The 13,917-nt window shown below is 38.4% G+C and overlaps 1 protein-coding gene across 2 annotated transcripts in view; it reads left to right on the top strand.

The window, feature by feature from the left end:
* The window catches only part of TDRD3 (tudor domain containing 3), a 108,771-nt gene that overhangs the window by 50,981 nt on the left and 43,873 nt on the right, over window positions 1–13,917 (top strand). For both annotated transcript variants that reach the window (XM_040540765.1, XM_040540774.1), the window contains exons 4-7: window positions 4,295–4,455; window positions 6,867–7,008; window positions 12,695–12,766; window positions 13,358–13,507. In XM_040540765.1, coding sequence (XP_040396699.1) covers window positions 4,295–4,455; window positions 6,867–7,008; window positions 12,695–12,766; window positions 13,358–13,507 — 525 coding nt within the window. The remainder of the gene's footprint in view (window positions 1–4,294; window positions 4,456–6,866; window positions 7,009–12,694; window positions 12,767–13,357; window positions 13,508–13,917) is intronic.

The following is a 13,917-nucleotide window of genomic DNA, read 5'->3' as shown; positions in this document are numbered from 1 at the left end:
AAGGGACTGATTTATTAGAAGATTTTCTACCTTGATCACAGTACTTTGGCAAGTTAGTATGCTTCTGGTTCTAGCTTGATCTGGAACATCTCTTGTTGTAAGGATAATTGCTGCCATCCTGTTTGTGTGCAGCAGTGTCTTAACTTGCTGACCCTGTGGCAAGTGTAAGTACTGTTTGAAGACCACTGGTATTAAATAGTTTTAGTGACTTTCGGGATTTGCTGGAAGGGCTTTTGATTTGTTCTACATAGTATATCCAGTGGTTGATATACTAGCCCTGTCCAGTCGGAGTGTATAGTTAACATTACAGACTCTTTTTTCTGAACACAATGTGAAGTACTTAAATATGTTTCTTCGTATTGAAGAAGCCTATGAGTTAACTAAATATGAGTAAATTATGTTTTAATTTATTTAAACTGTGTCTAGAAAGACCTGAGTACATTGTATCACATAATAATGTGGATATTTGTTTATACTGTTTTCATTTTTTCCTGTTGTTCTTCTTTACAAGAGTCATGTATGTTCTTGAATTAGCGTTGATGGGTTTTGTGGATGAAGAGGAAGGAGTGGTATGTCTCATTGACTTTTTATACTACACATATATGAGGTTTTATCTATGAATATAAGCTGAGGAAATCTAAGTTTTGTCTAATCATGGTCTGCTTGACAAATAGTTCTTAAAGTAAATAGATGCACTTCATTTTGAAATTATGAAGGTGGTCTTAAAAGTCTACACTTGAATGATTTTGACAAATACTTCGCTTAAAGTCTCAGTAGAGTGAAAAAGAAACACATTAGTAAAGTCTGTAAAAGACATCAAAGAGAAGGGTGATGTACTGAAATCAGGAAGCTGAAAAGGGCTGTGAACAAAGTAATTCTATCGTCTTTCACATTCCAGATTGGCACAAATTTAAAATAAATTTTAGTTATAAAATTTTAAAAGTATTTTAAAATAGTGTTATAGAAAAAAGTAGCTTACTCTGGAAATTCATTATCACTTGATAACATATGTGCCTTACTTCTGCCTTTGAATTCATTAAACCTCAACTTCCAGTCACTACCTTTTGTCTCATTCTTCCGTTTCAAGGTCAAGAGTTCTGATTTATCTAGTAGTTTTCACATAAATAAATTTTAAACTTTCAGTATGAATATTATAATGTCATTATATAGCACAATACTATATATTATATTGTATAAGATGATACTGTACTTTTCACATTGAAAAACTAAGATTATTCATTAATATGTGTGCAGTTGTTTGTCCAGTTAGCAAATACTTCTGGAGCAACTGTTTTCTTGTATACAATCTTGTATACAATCTTTCTCCTTCTATGACAAAGTGACACGCTTTGTCACGTTAGTGGATGAGGGAAAGGCTGTGGACCTGGTATACCTTGATTTCAGTAAGGCTTTTGACAGTGTTTCCCACAACATTCTCCTCAAGAAACTGGCTGCTCATGACTTGGACTGGTGTATGCTTCGTTGGGTTAGAAACTGGTTGGGTAGCCGGGCCCAAAGAGTTCTGGTGAATGGAGTTAAATCCAGTTGGAGGCCGGTCACTAGTAGAGTCCCTCAGGGCTCAGTACTAGGGCCAGTTCTCTTTAATATCTTATCGATGATCTGGATGAGGGGATCAAGTGCACCTCAGTAAGTTTGCAGACGACACCAAGTTAGGTGTGTGTGTCGATCTGCTCGAGGGTAGGAAGGCTCTGCAGGAGGGTCTGGATAGGCTGGACCAATGGGCTGAGGCCAACTGTATGAAGTTCAACAAGGCCAAGTGCCAGGTCCTTCACCTGGGGCGCAACAACCCCAAGCAGCGCTACAGGCTGGGAGATGAGTGGTTGGAAAGCTGCCTGGCAGAGAAGGACCTGGTTGATAGTCGGCTGAATATGAGCCAGCAGTGTGCTCAGGTGGCCAAGAAGGCCAACAGCATCCTGGCTTGTATAAGAAGCAGTGTGGCCAGCAGGACTAGGAAGTGATTGTGCCCCTGTACTCGGCTCTGGTGAGGCCGCACCTCGAGTACTGTGTTCATTTTTGGGCCCCTTGCTACAAGAAGGACATTGAGGTGCTGGAGCATGTCCAGAGAAGGGCAACGAAGCTAGTGAGGGGTCTGGAGAACAAGTCTACGAGGAGCAGCTGAGGGAGCTGGGATTGTTCAGCTAGGAGAAGAGGAGGCTCAGGGGTGACCTTATCGCACTCTACAGGTACATTAAAGGAGGCTGTAGCGAGGTGGGGATTGGTCTATTCTCCCATGTGCCCAGTGATAGGATGAGGGATGGGCTAAAGTTGCACCAGGGGAGGTTTAGGTTGGATATTAGGAAGAACTTCTTTACTGAAAGGGTTGTTAGGCATTGGAATGGGCTTCCCAGGGAAGTGGTTGAGTCACCGTCCCTGGAGGTCTTTAAAAGACGTTTAGATGTTGAGCTTAGTGATACGGTTTAGTGGAAGACTTGTTAGTGTTAGGTCAGAGATTGGACTCGGTGATCTTGGAGGTCTCTTCCAACCTAGATGATTCTGTGATTATGTAATCCCGTATTATCATTTAGGTAATGCCTTCATTCTTAGGTTCCAGATAGTACAGTTGTAGTTTGCTCTTTCTTTGGGATTGTGCAACATGGTTATTTTACCAGAATCTAATGATTTTCATCTTAAAAAAGTGCAAAGAGAACAGTGTGAAACCTGTGGCTTGAAGGAGCTGTGAGCAAGCACTGCAGAGTGGTCTAGAGAGCTTTTAACTTTGGGTTGATGAACTCTCTTGAATGTAAAAACGGTACCTACAGAGTCTTGCTATTATTGGATTTGATGTGACTCTTCATTGTGCTCAGTGAGAACAGCTACTTGGAAACTTAAATATTAACATTGCCTTCATGTGTCTTTGTAACTTGGCCAAGTTAAGAGGATTTTTATGTGGTGGGTTAAAGTGATTCTTTGAAGTAGTCCATGCAAAGACTACTGGCATAGGTCTTCTGGATTCACTTGGAATTTTGTGATGGTAGTCCTCCTTCTGCAGGAAGATGGACTTCTTCTGCTATGACTATATGATCGTTTTATGTGGTGAGAGGGAAACTGAGCTGAATTGAGACAGGGAAGCTCTAAGAACCTGATTAAGTCTATATAAACAAATAGGTTGTTAATATAGTGTAGTTACTTAAGAGTACCATTCTTCTATTCTTCTTTTGCACCTGTTTCTTTGAAGTAACATGTAATTTTCATCGTTAAAGAAGCAGACGCTATTGTCTAAGCTCGACAAATGTGCAGCTGTGCTTTATTGTAATGCATGCTTGATACAGTGTATAAGAAAACCTGAATCTATTTGCATATATATTCATAGTTAGCCTAGCTCTAATTTCTTTGTGCTCCAGAATTGTAAGGGGTCTATCAAACAGTTATTTAAAAACAAAAACACATGTCCAGAACTAAAATTTACTTAACGTTTATGAGAGAAATTGCAATCATAATAAAGTTACTGTTCAGCTGAGTACCAGATCTTGTTGTGGTCAACTAGGAGTGCTTCTCACATAACTAACGCTTCTTCATTTGTACTTTGAAAACATTGTATGTTGTTTTTTAAAAAAAAAAAAAAAGTTTTAATTTGTAATAAGCTAGGCTTAATGCGTTGAAGCAATTTGAGTGTGGCAGTGTGTCATTCACTACTATAGAAATAGTCTTTCTGTACAAAAATTCTAGAAGAGAAAAATATTCATCGTTATCTCTTTGTGGCTTCTTTTTTGAAGTCAGTTGATTGAGGGGGACTTGCTTTCCTATTATACATTAAATTATCCAGTTGTGCTTCTGTTGAAATCAAGGGGAAAGAAAGCTCCATTCATATGAGAAACAGGATTGGTCATTTAAGACTCGGACAGAAATAACTGAAAATACTGTTGTTTATACTATCTTCTTCAAACATTCAGTTATTGAAAGAAATTATACAAAATCTTTAAGTTTAAGTAGATTCCAGATGACCATAACCTCTGCAGTTTTTACAGAAATCCTCCACCACAAATACAGTATTCGAAGTCTTTGTTTTTTCTTTTGTACCCTCACTCCAAATCTTTCACTTCTTTTCCATACTCTATATTTTAGAGATGTATGAAGCATCATTACAGCTGTTTCTCTGAAAAAGCCATTTTTGTCATGTTTTAGAGCATACTGTATGTGAGTGATAGAAATTGAACATAACTACCTAATTACATTACACTTTGCTTTGCCTGGGGGCATCTGTTAGTGTATCTAGATATTAGTGTGCTTGCTTCAAGGTGTTAACATTTTTGTCTTTTCTGTTTTGCATGTATAGCTGGAAGGGCCGTGTGTTCTGCAAATACAGAAAATACGCAACGTTGCTGCACCAAAGGATAATGAAGAGTCTCAGGCTGCTCCCAGAATGTTACGTTTACAGATGACTGATGGACACACAAGCTGCATAGCTATAGAATACAGTAGTATGTCAAAAATAAGGTGGGCAACTTTGCTCTTTGGTTTATTCTCGTTTCCTTCTCAGATTTTGTAAATATGGGAGAACTTTAAAGTAGCATGCAGAAGTGTATATGAATGTAATTTACAATGCTCTTTATGCCGAAGAGGATTTTTGCAGCCATCTGTTGAGTCAGGCTTAACAAGGCAAGCAGGCTTTTGTGTGTGTGCAAACCTGAGCCAAATCTCTTTTTTTTTTTTGTAGATTTTTTTGTCTGACTTGATAATGAGAATGTCACAGCCCTGACACACCTAACCTCATGCAATTAGTGCTGCTCTACCACGGACAAGGCTATAACTTGTACTGAATTAGTAATTTTTTCTTAAGTTAAAAATGAAGGACAAAAGAGCTAATTACAGCTGAACATGGGGATTTCTTGTCTGTTTAGTCATTAAGATATTGAAAATAATCTCCAGTGTGTAGTCTCTGGAGTAACAGCATGCTTTGCTCTTCATTCCAGATGACTTTCTATTTAAAAAGCATCTTCTTCCTCTGTCTATCTCTGCTAGACATAGACCTTTTGTACTTCATTTTTAAATGTTGTCTTTGATTGTTAAGCAGCTCATTCTGAGTAGGAGACAGCTTGCAGTTTAGAGTGAAGATGATCTAAAAGTAGAGCACTTGATGATATTTTAATTTTAGCTTGAGCCCTCACAACTTGGAATATCATATTCCAATGTGAATATAAAAAGAGCAGAAAAGGAAGGCAGAGTCCTGTGTTAGATTCCAGAGCACACAATACACACAAGACCAACAATCAGTAAAAGACATAATTTGAAAGTTCAGATAAAGTCTCCAGTGTCACAACTCATTACTTTCTGTAGTAGTGTCATAAGTTCTTGTTTTCTTGTCTGTTTTTTCTGATCTTATTTTCTTTGCTTCTATCAGAACAATACAGAAAACCCATTAATAGTGCTAAGGGTTAAGTTACTAGCGCTAAAATTGTCTGACTTCTCTGTGAATGTTCCTTACCATGTGTTGTGGTTTAGCCCGGCTGGCAGCCAAACACCACACAGCTGTACGCTCACCCTCCCCCCTCCCTCTCCGGGATGGGGGAGAGAAACGGGAAAGTGAAATCTGTGAGTTGAGATAAAGACAGTTTATTAAGACAGGGAACATAATAACAACAACAATAATAATAATAATAATAGTATTAATAGTAATAATGTGTACGAAATAAGTGATGCACAATGCAATTGCTCACCACCCGTTGACCGATGCCCAGCCTATCCCCGAGCAGCCGGCCCCCCCCTCCACCCCGGCTAGCCACCCCTATATATTGTTCAGCATGACGTCAGATGGTATGGAATACCCCTTTGGCCACTTTGGGTCAGCTGTCCTGGGTCTGTCCCCTCCCAGCTCCTGCTGCATCCCTAGCCTGCTCGCTAGCAGGACAGAGCGAGAAGCTGAAAAGTCCTTGGCTTGGTGTAAGCACTGCTCTACAACAATTAAAACATCAGCATGTTATCAGCGCTCTTCTCATTCTAATCCAAAACATAGCACCCTGCCAGCTACTAGGAGGAAAATTAACTCTGTCCTACCTGAAACCAGGACACCATGTGGTATGATTCTGTGACTGCAATGATAGCTTTAGCATATTTTAAAGAGGTTATTATTTCTTATTTGAAAGGTTGTAACACTCTGTCCTCTTTTGTTTCTTACTGTAAAAATAATTGTTTCCACATTGTGCTGCTTGTCAAATCTTTCAGTTATGAGTTGGAGATGCATGATTCCTTTATGCATCTGCTGTTTTTTTTATAGGGTAGATTCAAATGAGAAGAAGATAGGTACCTTCTTGTGGGAGCTGACCACAGAGAGCATCCGTCTGCTTTTAAATCATAGAGTAATGAGAGAAGAAGCACCACAAGGTGCATGGTTTTTATATTCTGGAACAGTCCTGGCTGTTAGCAATGTATAGAAGGCATCTTTCTCAACTGTTCCTTGTTTTCTCCTAAGTTAAATGTCTAAAACAAACGAGATGATTAACCATCTGGAAATCCTCTGTTTATTAACTATAAATGAGTCTTAGGATGAGGAACTTATTCTTAGACAACTGACTTTGAGACATCTTCTGTTAGTCTAGACAAATCACATCCTTAGCTTGGTACTGTTAAATTGGATTTTAACCAAACAGACAATTTGCAAACATTCATCTCTGTTAGAATCTAATTTGCAATATGGCATCTTTGTGTAATGAATGGGAAGTGTTCCAAAAAAGCTGTTGAAAACTACTGTGCCTATTGAAGGAGTTATTGCAAAGGTTTTTGATGCTAATTGTTTATTATGAAATATGACAATGTTGAAAGTATAATAGAAATAGTTTTATGTGTGTTCTTTTTGGTGGCAAAATATTAATAAACATATGTGAAATACTTGGTTTTGTTTCTGCTTGTAGCTTGAACACTCCACCTGGAACAAAAATTAAGCTTTCAGGAATTGTTGAAGTGAGAAATGGATTCTTGCTGTTGGATGACAGTAACACTGCAGTTCTCGGAGGTGAAGTGGAGCATCTTATAGAAAAGTGGGAATTGCAAAGGGTGAGGTAACACCACTGGAAATGCTTGTTTTACCGGATGCAAATTATGCTTTATGTCATTAAATGTAATGTGTCAGCTGTGAACTTTTCCACAAGAAGCTTTTAGAACTTTACTGTCCAAGTATTTTTAAGGATGAAGCCAAATATGTGTAAATAGATCAATATATTGTTGCAAATGAAATTAAAAGTTATTTTTGCATGGCAACTGATTGCTTTTTTAGTCTGCAGGGGCAGAAAACTTTTGTTAACCATATTGAATGTATTTCAGTGCAGTAATCATAGAATCATTTAGGTTGGAAAAGACCGCAAGGATCATCTAGTGCAACCTTTAACCTAGCACTGCCAAGTGTACCACTAAACCATGTCCCTAAGCATCACATCTACAGGTCTTCTAACTAACTCCAGGGATGGTGACTCAACCACTTCCCTGAGCAGCCTGTTACAATGCCCCACAGCCCTTTCAGTGAATAAAATTTTCCTAGTATCTAACCTAAACCTTCCCTGGCGCAACTTGAAGCCATTTCCCCTCATATCACCTCTTCTTGTTTGTGAGAAGCGACCAACCCCCAACCCACTACAACCTCCTTTGAGGTAGTTGTAGGGGTTGATGAGGTCTTCCCTGAGTCTCCTTTTCTCCAAGCTAAACAACCCCTGCTCCCTCAGCTGCTCCTCATAACACTTGTTCTGTAGACCGTTCACCAGCTTTGCTGCCCTTTTCTTGACACACTCCTGCACCTCAATGTCCTCCCTGTAGTGAGGGGCACAAATCTGAACACATGACTCAGCTCTGGTGAGGCTGCATCTCGAATACAAAGGGACAATCTCTTCCCTACTCTTGCTTGCCACACTGATACAAGCAAGGATTCTGTTGGCCTTCTTGGCCATCTGAGCACACTGCTGGCTCATACTCAGCTGGCTTTCTTTACTATGAGATTGGTGAGGCACTGGAACAGGTTGTCCACAGAAACTGTGGATGCCCCATCCTTGGAAGTGTTTGAGGCCAGGTTGGCTGGGGCCCTGGGCAACCTGATCTAGTGGGAGGTGTCCCTGCCCATGGCAAGGGGGCTGGAATTAGATGACCTATAAGGTCCCTTCCAACCCAGACCACTCTCTGATTGGCTGCCGACCAATACCCCCCAGGTCCCTTTCTGCTGGGCAGCTTTCCAGGCACTCTTCCCTCAGCCAGTAGCATTGCATGGGGTTATTGTGCCCCAGGTGCAGGACCTGGCACTTGGCCTTGTTGAACCTCATGCAGTTGGCCTCAGCCCATTGTTCCAGTCTATCCAGATCCCTCTGTAGAGTCCTCCTACCCTTGAGCAGATCAACACTCCCTTCCAACTTGGCGTTGTCTACTAGACTATGTTTGGTTACTTCCCTAATGGTTGGTCACTTCCCAGTATGACACCAAAGCTGTGGCTTTGGTACCAAAATGTTAGAGAATGATGTCTTATACAATCTGTAGGTTGCAATTGCAAATTTTTGAGGCAAAAAAATTCCATAGTTTTACAGAAAGTATTGAAGTTAGTAACCTATACTGAAGATTTCAGCAGTGCTTTAGGTTAAAACTGTGATTACATGAATTTAAAAGTCCGTCAGCAAAGCACAAATACTTGTAAGTTCCTTTACTTTGTTTTGGCATGGTCGCTGTCCTGATGGAACTAATGTTGCTGCATGAAAATTGCTTGGACTTCCTCACAAATAAGTGGAAGTGCCTAGGACAAGAAGTTGTGACCCTGCTACAAATAGCCCCAAAATCTTGCTGCATCTGTTACTACTACAAAGAGACACAGACCTGTATTATGTCCATGTATATGAAACAAAGAGTAGCTTCTTACAAAGATTGTTTCTCTGCAAAGTACTTTTATTGTTGCTGATGCTAAGTTTGGCACACTTTTTTGTTATGGCTAGCCTTCTTTGATGTTGGTTTGCATTTTATATATACGAGCAAACTGGGCCAAAATTAATTTGAACATGAGTTACAGAACCAACAAGAATGGAGAGTGTGCTTGGCATTCTTTTTGTGCTTTTATCATTGATAATATTTAAAAAGGAAAAAAAAATCCTGGATTTAAATGAAACTGCCTGCTTGATTAAAAAAGGGTTCTGGGACCAGAAACAGAACCATCTCATTATCATTTTTGTTCATATTTACTATAAACCTTGTAAGTTTTCTTTCCAGATAAAAGCATTAAGTTACAAGGTTGAAAAAAGGGACACAAACAGATCTTACATGTTCTTAAGAATATCAACTAATTGGAAAGAGAATGCTCTACAGAATCAGCTAGCTTTATTAGTGATACTTTAAACAATCTGTTTTCATGTTTGTTTTACTAGTGAGTTTTGGAAAGTCAGTTCTTGTGTTTATTCTACCTGTGTTTCAACAAAGAAACATTGTTCTGTAAATACTAATTAGTTTTTGAAATCAATGTCAAGAAATAACTACAGAACAGTTTCTGCTTACAGTAAAGCAAACCATTTTATAACCGTAGTGCTGATAAGGGCAACTTTCAGCACTTGTTAGCCGCTTAGGTTGGCTTTATGTGATGTTTAAAAGAGTTTGTTTTCACTGATTTTCTTTTAGATATGTTACAGGAATTTAATTATTGCCTATTGCTCTCCCCTGAGTTCTCTGGTTCCATTTTGCAGTTTGAATAGAAGAGAACAAGTCAGTTGGAAGGGCCCTACAAAGATCCAGTCCATCCGCCTGACCACTTCAGGACTAACCAGAAGTTAAAGCATGTTAGTGAGGGCATTTTCACGCTGACAGGTGTGGGGCATCAAGCACCTCTCTAGGAAGCCTGTTCCAGTGTTTGACCACCCTCTTGGTAAAGGAATTTTTCCTAATGCCCAGTCTGAACCTCCCCTGGTGCAGCTCTGTGCCATTCCCCTGCATCCTGTCCTTGGTTACGTGGGTTCAGAGACCAGCACCTCCATCTCCGCTTCCCCAGGAAGCTGCAGAGAGTTTGCTAGATTTTCAATTTCTTCTTCTCCCTGAACAGCTCACAGCATGTGGTCAAGTTTGCAGCAAGAATGTGACCATGTCAGCCGCAAAGCTATGGGTAACGAGAAATCAGTTTGGACAGGTGAACCATGGCTACTGCAAATCATAGTTCTAGGTCTATATCCGGGCTGACAACTAGACAGATAGGGCTGAAACAAGTCTATAGAAGCCAGATGCTACTTTGGTAGCACTTTCCCCATGAACTTGATGTTTCCTGTTCAGAAAGCTTTACAGAAGAGAATGGTTGACAGTAAGCAAGACTGTCAGCTCTCAAAGATATTTGAGCAAGGACGTTGCCACTCCTTGTCTAATCGTGCCAGTCAGGATTAAATGAAATACTGAACAGTGTTTGCATAAAAAGACGGAAAACTTGTATTTGTGCAACTATTTCAAATTCCTTGTTTTCAAATCAATTTCTGTCTCTCCACTATGATGTCTGAGGAGCGTTAATTGGGCTTCTTGTGTAGAAGATGAAATAAATAAGTTTATTTATACTTGCTTTAAAAATTAGTGCTATTAAGTCAAATAATTTTATAAAGCTTTGGGATTAAAATTATTTGTCCAGTATTAAATTATTGCCCTGATACCTGCCTGTTAGCTTATAGTTGCATTACCATTTTGTTCCATTCAGGATGATATTTAAAATTGCTTTGGGGAGGAATCAGACTTTAGTAATAACAGACTTGCATTACAAATACTGTGTATACAGAATGAATGTATACAAAATGAATGCAGTGTCATCACATAACAAATGCAGTTCAAGTGGAATAAGTGTTGTATTCTTTGTAGCAATAAAATTTGTTGTAAGGTAATTATTGCCTTTAAATTCCTTTCATTTTTTTTAAGTGTCACCGTTTAAGTGGCAGTAAATAAATAAGGAAGGAGTAAATGAAACGGTTACCTTGTAATCTTTTTTCTTGATTATTTAGAAATACAAGACAATGCTCCATGGACTTCTTTAAATGAGAATTCCAAATAATCATTCCTTCATAGTGTTTTCAGTGTTCTGGGGGTAATTAGGTTGTTCAAACCCCATTTGAAGGGCCAGCTGATAGTGTTTTTTCTCCTTCGGTATTGTTCTAGCACCAGTGGCTTCAGGGATTAACAGAATAACATCTGTTTCTATGGAGCCAGACTTCAGTGCCTCATGTTGTAAGGACAGCATGCATGATGCTAACCTCAGATGATGTCTGTAATGTAAGATGTCTATTGGATGTAGTCACCCTAAAGTCATTTTACAGTCAGTAGGGAAGAACAGGCAGGTTTTAAGGCGTCATGTATCTGAGGGGTGACATAATTCCTTAGCAGTCCTTGTTTGCCTTTGGCTCTAAAAAGAACCTGATGTCACTGACTCAGATACAGACATTTACGTTGTAGATGCTGTGAAAAGCTGGGTGAAATGAATCCTGCATGAAGTGCCATGTTTTACGCTCAGTCACATGGGAACAAGCTTGGCTATAGAGGCGTTTTTTACCCTTCACCTAGAATACCTCCCCGAGGAACCAGCTTGCCCATGAAATAAACGACTGTTGTACTGGGTGACTTCAGTTAGCAGCAACAGGAATGTACGTGTGTGCTCCAGTGATCAGCCCTTGCTTAGCTCATAATTTGAAGAAGGCACTTTTAAGTGAACTGGTGCTAAAGCAGCAAAAATTTATGATTTTTGCACTTTCAAGTGCTTTGTTTTGAATAATTTATTGAATATTTTATCAACTTTTTTTGCTGTAGGGTGTGAAGAAAAGTTTGTTTGTTTACTTATTTTGTTTTTACCCTTGGATACGTTTAATGATCATAGATGACTTCAAAAATGTTCTTTGCTTATGGAATAAAAGTGGGTAACTTCAAAAGAGTGGACCGAAAGCCTTAGCTTAGTAAAACCTTAGCTGAATTAATATCTTAGGTATTTTTTTGAAATTCCCTGATAATATATGATAGTATAATGGCTAAAAGCATATATGCATTTATACTGCAGTTTTGTGATGGAGTTAAATCAATTTTACATCAGGATAATAAATAAGTAATTCTAATAAATACGTATAAGTAACTCCTACATATAGAGTTAAGTTTAAAATATGTATTATAGTGATGTATGCAATCATACATGACTGTCACAGTGTTTTAACACACACACACAAAACAGTAAAAACAAAAAGGGTAATAAGAAATGAAGATCAATGCATTATGCAAAATATATTTTAAAGTCCTTTTAACATCATTAAGGGCCTAGCTTCCCTTTATCGAGTTCTGACCCGAATATATCTGTTTAGTATGAAATAACTAACACACACCATAGTGTCAGTTCCAATGAATTTCATTCTTGTGCAGGTTGTTGCTGTTGTCAGGGTTTGTAAAGAAAGAGAAACAGCTCATTGACTGTGAGCAGATATTTTAAAGCAGTGTCTTACAAATCCATTTCATTTTTGTTGTTGACTAGCTATTTATATTATTTGAGAGTGCTTGGTTTTTTTTTCAGGTCTAGATTAGCAATTGCTGACTAGCTGTTTAGAGCATTTCAATGCCATAAATATTAATGATGATTATGCTTACTGTTACGTTTTTTTTGTTGGATCTGAAGAACTGCTAATCAATTTAACACGTGTACTCTACTTTTCTTAAGGCCATATGGAGTGTCCAACTTGGCACAGTGTTCTGTTTCCATGACTGATGCAACAATTTTCTTTTACAGAGTTTAGCAAAACACAATAGGAGTAATATTGGAACGGAAGGTGGCCCTCCCCCTTTTGTGCCTTTTGGGCAGGTATAGTGTATTTCTTTGTCATTCAGCTGTAACCTACAAGTTACAGCCATGATAACTCATAAAACATTTCATAAAAAATCTGTATTATGATATCTAGGGAGAGGTAGTTCCATTTAAATATAGACTGTCAAAGCACATTTAGATCATGATGATCTGGATACAAAAAAAGACTTTGTTTAAAGAAGAGGTGGTGGGTGGGAGGGCATAGGTTTTGATCTTGTCATTTCATTATGCCAATTTATATTTAATATTTTTCTCTCAATTTCAAACTTAAAATTTTGTTGTATGGGAACTCTGATTTTTCCTGCAATGTCTTGAAGGCACCAATATATACTCTTAAATGACAAAGGTATTTACGAGAATCATATTAGCTACATCATGAAATAAGCTGGAAGTGTACAAGCGATTCTTTTTGGCATCTCTGGTGGACCAGAGTTGCTTGCAGCAAAGGTAGCTATAGCTAGCACTGAGTGTACGTGTTTGTGATTGTATTCTTTAAACCTGTGCTAGCATTACTTTGTTGTTTGTTTTCTTTTTCTGCAAATGAAAGTAGACAGAACAGTTAATTAAATCTTTATTTTGTGTTACCAGAAATGTGTGTCTCATGTGCAAGTCGACAGTAGAGAGCTTGATCGCAGAAAGACTCTGCAAATGACAAATACTGTAAAACCTGCTGCTGACAACGATGAATTTGAAAAGCAGAGAACAGCTGCCATTGCAGAAGTAGCAAAGAGCAAGGAGGTTAGAATGCATGTGTTGCAGCATTTTACTTCCTGGAATTGATCTTTTCTTGTTAGTTTAACTCTCTTAACTGACAAATACTTTCTGATGTTTGCCTTCTTAAAATTCTGTTAATGTATTTTCTTGAAAATATGAATCAAAAATGGAGAGTTCTTTTGGATTGTTGAGTATATTTTTATTTGAATAAAGCTAATAAATGCATCATAATGTTTTATTGTAGCTATACTTCTGATTTGATAGCCCTATTAAAATGATTTTTGCTATTCAGCTAACAAGATCAAAGTGGGAAGTAGAGGTTACTAATATTCATTTACTTTTTTCATTTCTGAAAACCCCATGATTCTTTCTGTTCAGCCTGGTAAAACAGCTAGGAAGTTTTGTTCTAATGTGTCTGGTTTTTATGCCCCCTG

This window comes from Cygnus olor, chromosome 1, assembly GCF_009769625.2.
Source record: "Cygnus olor isolate bCygOlo1 chromosome 1, bCygOlo1.pri.v2, whole genome shotgun sequence".
NCBI classification, from domain to species: Eukaryota; Metazoa; Chordata; class Aves; order Anseriformes; family Anatidae; genus Cygnus; species Cygnus olor.
The sequence above is the reverse complement of the archived record's forward strand: the minus strand, read 5'-3'. Positions and strand labels throughout refer to the sequence as shown.